Source organism: Rutidosis leptorrhynchoides, chromosome 2 (assembly GCF_046630445.1).
Source record: "Rutidosis leptorrhynchoides isolate AG116_Rl617_1_P2 chromosome 2, CSIRO_AGI_Rlap_v1, whole genome shotgun sequence".
NCBI classification, from domain to species: Eukaryota; Viridiplantae; Streptophyta; class Magnoliopsida; order Asterales; family Asteraceae; genus Rutidosis; species Rutidosis leptorrhynchoides.
Window position 1 is genome coordinate 301,398,197 of NC_092334.1, and position 7,220 is coordinate 301,405,416.

Consider the following 7,220-nt stretch of genomic DNA (forward strand, 5'->3'; position numbering starts at 1 on the left):
TCAAAGGATCCTTGGATGGCTTGAAAGTTCTTGAAGCAGAATCATGACACGAAAACAGTTCAAGTAAGATTTTCACTCGAAATAATATTGTTATAGTTGTAGAAATTGAATCAAAGTTTGAATATGAATATTACCTTGAATTAGAAAGATAACCTACTATAAATAACAAAGGTTCCTTGATCTTAGATGATTACTTGGAATGGATTAGAAAGCTTGGAAGTAGATTTGCAAACTTGGAAGTATTCTTGATTTTTATGAAACTATACTTATGGAATTTATGAAGAATACTTAGAACTTGAAGATGGAACTTGAGATAGATCAATTAGATGAAGAAAATTGAAGAATGAAAGTGTTTGTAGGTGTTTTTGGTCGTTGGTATATGGATTAGATATAAAGGATATGTAATTTTGTTTTCATGTAAATAAGTCATGAATGATTACTAATATTTTTGTAATTTTATAAGATATTTCATGCTAGTTTCCAAATGATGGTTCCCACATGTGTTAGGTGACTCACATGGGCTACTAAAAGCTGATCATTGGAGTGTATATACCAATAGTACATACATCTAAAAGCTGTGTATTGTACGAGTACGAATACGGGTGCATACTAGTAGAATTATTGATGAAACTGAACGAGGATGTAATTGTAAGCATTTTTGTTAAGTAGAAGTACTTTGATATGTGTCTTAAAGTCTTTCAAAAGTGTATGAATACATATTAAAACACTACATGTATATACATTTTAACTGAGTCGTTAAGTCATCGTTAGTCGTTACATGTAAATGTTGATTTGAAACCTTTAAGTTAACGATCTTGTTAAATGTTGTTAACCCAATGTTTATTATATCTAATGAGATGTTAAATTATTATATTATCATGATATTATGATATATTAATATATCTTAATATGATATATATATATACATTTAAATGTCGTTACAACGATAATCGTTACATATAAGTCTCGTTTCGTAATTCTTGAGTTAGTAGTCTTGTTTTTACATATGTAGTTCATTGTTAACACACTTAATGATATATTTAAATATCATTTTATCATGTTAAATATAGTGTATCAATATCTTAATATGATACATATGTATTTAGTAGACGTTATCATAACGATAATCGTTATATATATCATTTTGAGTTTCTTAACTTAGTAATCTCATTTCTTATGTATATCACACATTGTTAATATACTTAGTGAGATACTTACTCATCATAATCTTATGTCAACCATATATATATGTCTATATATATACCACAACATGTAGTTTTTACAATTTTGTAACGTTCGTGAATCGCCGGTCAACTTGGGTGATCAATTGTCTATATGAAACTTATTTCATTTAATCAAGTCTTAACAAGTTTGATTGCTTAACATGTTGGAAACATTTAATCATGTAGATAACAATTTCATTTAATACATAAACATAGAAAAGTTCGGGTCACTACATGTCAAGCTAGGGTAAATGGGTCAGAAAAATCCACGTTGATCATGCATAGAAGTATACCAGTTTTGACAAGGGTAAATGGGTAGGAAAAATCCACGCTGATCATGCATAGAAATATACCAGTTTCGACATACAAGTTGTTCACTTCTCAAAAGTGAGTTTAAAACTGTACTAAAATGTAGTCTCCACTGATTAGCCAACTTGAATTATTTATACTTTATTAAACATTATATACTAAAAATGTACATGTTAAAGATAATACGTAGTATAGATGTTTTTATAATCTTTCTTTATTTTTCTTTTAATTAAGAAACCCGTGAATTCACGGGTCTTTTAACTAGTTAATTAATATATGTTACTTTTTATATTGAAAATAATAAAATTTATGCTAAAGTTCAGTGAATACGCGAGTTATAAACTAGTATGTGTTGAAAACAAAAACATAGTATAGGAAAAAAAATATATAACGTTACATAACCAATATATATTAACAAGAATGTGTAATCTTTGTCAAAGATATAACACATTTGTTGAATTTACTATCAAAAATAGATTATGAAAAATTAAATATGTAATTTGTTTATTCATTTTGTAAGATATACGTATTTTATTGTAACATATCATAGTTATTTAATTATAAGGTTGAAATCAAAACGTAAATTTATCGGTAAATGCATTTGTAATAGTAAATATGTAGGCATATATATATTTTCATTAACAGCGATTGGGATCACCCGAGGGGGACTAAACCACCTGTTGCGATCATCTCCCGTTTCGACTATCCCGATGCAGCGATAATAACCCCGCCCTCATCGCTGCCCGGGAGGAAACCTTGAAACCGATCCAAGGTCACGACCAAGTAAACCCCCCTCCCCTTTACCCCCAAACGATATGGGAAAGGTGCCATGAGTGGATATTTGTATATGAATTTCGGGTGTTTATGGATATATTCGTGGATGAAACTTTTCATCCATGTCCATATCCATATTCATTTAGGTTCATCCATATCCGTATTCGTATCCATATCCATTTAGTTTCATCCATATTCGTCACAAAACGGGTGGATCGGATGAACATCTGCTGGATCGGGATTCCTATATTGTTTCAAAAACATGTGTATCGGCAGGGACATGTTAGCCCTGTGTTGACTTTGTCAACCCATCCAGCGATCCCCGGTAGCCCACTGGAGCCTGGCGAAACACCATCACTCATTTCCCCACCGCATGCCAGGCCCGATAAACGAACATGCATTGTCATTGTTTTAATCTTCGCATGCGTGGGACCAAGGTATCATTTGGGCCCGGTAAGAATGGTTTTTGATCCAATTATTTGGAAAATCCTCACCTAGTGGGAATCGAACTCTCACCTCCCCTAAGGGAGAGTGAGTCATTCACCACTAGACTATTGGCCCATTCTTATCGGGATCCCTATATACAACGGAATCTAAACCTTATTTGAACGAAGCAAAGACATATAAATTAATGAATATGGCAGTCGATTATTATTATTTATTTGATTTTATTAATAATAAACTTTAAGAAATTGGTGGTGTATTACCGAAATCTTGGGGTTGTTTGATTCTCCAATGATCACTCGTTCGTCTGAATTTAAAAAGACTAACCACAAAGCTATCCTTACCTTAATCCCCAAGTTATACAATTATGCATATTTCATCTTCCCTTTTCCCTCCATGTCTTCATTTCTTTTTCTCATTTTCACAACCACATTTCTTTGTTCCATAATGTCAAATTTCAAACCATTTCAGTTTCCTTTAATATCTTTTTTGCTTTTCACCTCTGTTTTTACTCATCATCATTCATCGGTGGTTTTCGCTTCCTCCTCAATTGTGCAAAATCGGACCTTTAATAGGCCTGATCCTCTTCGCCATTTAAATTTGTATACAGGAGGTTATGATATACGCAATAAACATTATTGGGCTGTAAGCGTTTGTTAATATTCCCCAATGAAACTTGACTATTTATTATATATTGTTTATAGATGGCTCAAGTTTTGTATATTAATATTAATTTATATTATGTTTTCTGAAAAATGGTCAGTCTGCGGCGTTTACAGGCATCCATGGCTACGCAATGGCGGGAATTTGGATAATATTTGGTTTGGGTTTCGGGAGTTACTTGATCATAAAGAATTTTAATGGTGATTTTCATCCATTTTTTGATAATCCATGTTCTTACTACATTGCATGTTTTGCACTCATTGCTTTTTTCACTTTGATTGCCATGTAAGTTTATCATTATCATCTCACACATTCGTTTTCACCAATATACGAATCTAGCTAGTTTCTAACTTGTGAATTTCTTACGTATTTGAAGAATATTTTCAAGTTTGATTTTGGTAGCCAACCAAAGCTCGGTACAAAAAAGCAAAAACCTTATGGATACAATTTTTGGAGCTGCAACTAATATGCAACAAACAACCGAATCAGTTATACAAGGCTTACTAAAAATACAGTCCTTTTTAAAGCCTTACGACAACCATACGACTGACCTTTTGAATCAGATTATAGATCAGATGAGAAAAGAAACAATCTCAATTCAGGATTTTGTTGGAGAAGCAAAGCAGACTTCTAGACGTGCAATAAAGACGGTGTAAGCAATTATACTAATAATTTGTATTGTCTAGTAATGTGTCATGCTTGAAAGTTATAACAGTTTGTTTGTATATTTCAGTTACATTGCAAATCTTGTTTTTGTAACGCTCAACTTGGTGATGTTAGTTGTAGGATGCGGTGAGATTTCTTTATGATGATACACTGAACAAATTGATCATGGTAGATGTTCTGATCATATATATTTACATCATCTACTTACACGATGACATGAGAAACTTTAATATATATATATATATATATATATATATATATATATATATATATATATATATATATATATATATATATATATATATATATATATATATATATATAATGATCCAAAAGGCATATCTATCTATGGTTATGATTATTACACCTTTGTTTATTTTGTATTATTATGTTTAACAAAACACATATAATAGATTTGGTTTTGACTAATTGATTGCTATTTGTTCAGTTGTCCTCGTTTTGCATTGGCATCCCGGTTTTATCATGTGAGTTAACATTATAAGCTTGTGTAACTTTCTTTAAATCATCTTAGTGAAATTGAACTATAATTTGCAGTTATATTCTCTTAATTTGTAGGTTCATTGTTGTTTGCTGGATTTTGACAACTGTCAGTTGGATCTTAACCGGTTTTGATTTCTTCTTTCACATGTAAGTATCATCTTGTCCTGTCTCGTGTTTATAAACAAATAGCACCCTTCAAACTATTTATATGAAAGTTATGAACTATGAATTTGTAAAACAATGATGACATTACAGAGTGTGAGTAATCTTTGGTAATGTTTTGTTAACGACAAGCTCACAAGCAGAGGGTCTGTCACTAAGAGGGTATTACATGCATTGAATGATTTCACATTGACCATCTATAATTATTAATTAATCTTATTATAAGATTGTTATCTTTTTGTACAAAAAGTTATGCATGTAATAACCTCAACTATTAGGGCTTTCGCTATCATTTCGCTTAACTTCTTTGTAGCTTCTTCAGTGTAACATAAGTTGGTTGCCCATAACATATTGGTTACCTCAATTAAACCTTAATGTAATAATGTAATTGCAACAATTGTGTCTGAAATTACTAGTTGACTATGCAGATTTGCAGGGGACACATGTAGAGTTTTTGAAGATTTTGAACAAAATCAAAGTTCTAAACAGAATGGTATCATGCTAATACTGTCTTCATGTTCAAATTCTTCAAACTCGGATAAATTTATGGCTCAAATTGGATATACTGTTCATAAATACATTGCTGAGGTACATTTCTATCACTATATAGGAACCAATACACTCCTCATTGTGCTATTTTTGGGCAATTAGTAATTGATAGTATTATTTTCCATGGCAGTCAAATTCAGAAATAACATTATTGGCGCACAAAATGATCGAACCAAATGACCAAGTAGATAAGTCGTTTGCGATCGAGAGAATTTGCGACCCTTTTTCTGGTGCACCTTATTACAACTATACTCCTGGAAATTGCCAACAAGATGCTATTCAAATTCATGATCTTCCAAGTGTTAGTATCTCAATTCATGAACTTTAACCAATTTCATTCTAAAAATCCAATATATATAAGTTGGAAGAAGAAATAAAGATATGCACATGTACCAATTCATCAATAAAATGGAAAACACAGGAGAATAGAGAATAATGGTAAAATTGGAATCACAATATGCACAGGCTCTTTAGTCGGGGTGCTTATCGATTCGGTTTTGGTTTCCTCAGTTTATTTGGTTCGGTTTTGAAAATTTTGAGGCAAAACTGAAAACCGAAACCGAATTCAATTCAAAACCAAAACCTAAACCTAAACCGAACCGAAAGCTGAATTCGAATTCGGATCGATTTTGTTAAAACCGTACTGGAAACTGAATTCAATTTGAGGCAGTACTGGAAACTGAATTTGATTTGAGGCCGAACCAAACTAAAAATCAATTTCAAATTCGATTATTTCAATATTCATTCGGTTCATTTTTCGGGTTAATAGGTTTAATACCATATACGGAGTATTGAACACCTCTACCTTTTTAGTCTTTAGGCAAAAATAGAATAGAATAAAATTATGTGCTACTAAACACATTGACCCCACAAAGCAAGCATAAATTTTTACGTCATGAACTCAAAAATTGACTTGTTTTTCATCTCTTTTGGAGTGTATGTGCAGATTATTTCAACTTTAACTTGTAAAAAAGACACACCAACAGAAGTTTGTAAAACCGAAGGGAAGTTTTTCCCAGAATCGTCATACGGAAAGACAATGTCGTACATTCAATCAATCCAGATCTTAATATCTACATATTCAGATTTGCAAAACCTGGCTGGATGCACGCCATTAAAACGTGCAATTTCAGACATTGCGTTACACCAATGCAAACCATTCAAAGCCTCAGTTAAATTGCTATGGGCTTCTATCCTAACCCTTTCTATTGATATGATGATTTTAACGTTGTTTTGGATCGTAAAAGCTTACCAAGAGAAGGGCAGACACTTCTACTTTTGTTCAGTCGTTCCTAAACAAGTCAACCAACAGAGAGTGTAAAAATATATATAGAAATAAAATTTACAAAAGTTAACACAACAATCAAGTCTCAAGACTTTTTGGGTTGACTCCATGATGTATATAACATTGTGTATCTTCAATTGTATATTATTAACATTAACATTGTCAACTAATTAATAAATATATCAAATGTTTCTATTCAATAATTATGTTGCACCCATTATTTGACTTCATTCAATAATATTTATGTTAAATAATGGAGGTGAGGATGAGGGGATGAAGATATACTCAACCATAGAGTTACCATCTTATATGATTTTTTTTCAGAAGTTTGTTTTTTTTTCTTTTTGTGTTTTTCTTGAAATAGCAATCTTGCTATGAACAATTTGCCTTTTTGGGTAGCAAGGATAGATCCGTCATTGCTGGAAGTTAGTCTCAAATCTTGTAACCTACACTAAGACCAGCCGAAAGGGTGTGGGTTGGTAAAGGATAAAGGGTGTGGGTTGGTGATATACCTGGCTAACGGGTCAGGTTGAGTCGGTTTGGGTAATGGGTCAAAATGGTTTTGGGTTCAAATGGATCATGGGTTAAACGGGTAAAAAATTTAAACGGCTCTAAACAGATCAGGTTGGGCCAGTTTGGGTCAT

General features: G+C 32.1%; 1 protein-coding gene across 1 annotated transcript; it reads left to right on the forward strand.

Annotated features, from left to right (window-relative positions):
• The first annotated feature begins 3,197 nt into the window (after positions 1–3,197).
• Positions 3,198–6,612, forward strand: LOC139888727 (uncharacterized). Its single transcript, XM_071871719.1, has 9 exons — positions 3,198–3,395; positions 3,514–3,698; positions 3,790–4,065; positions 4,147–4,205; positions 4,510–4,564; positions 4,656–4,727; positions 5,171–5,330; positions 5,422–5,592; positions 6,238–6,612. Exons 1-9 carry the CDS (start codon positions 3,198–3,200, stop codon positions 6,610–6,612), a joined length of 1,551 nt encoding a protein of 516 aa, XP_071727820.1.
• Positions 6,613–7,220: the final 608 nt, after the last annotated feature.

Coding starts and splice junctions, on each gene's coding strand:
- LOC139888727 (XM_071871719.1), top strand. CDS start 3,198: ATGTCAAATTTCAAACCATTTCAGTTTCCTTTAATATCTTTTTTGCTT. Junction 4,066..4,146: donor AGACGTGCAATAAAGACGGT/GTAAGCAATTAT, acceptor TGTATATTTCAG/TTACATTGCAAATCTTGTTT. Junction 4,728..5,170: donor TTTGATTTCTTCTTTCACAT/GTAAGTATCATC, acceptor TTGACTATGCAG/ATTTGCAGGGGACACATGTA.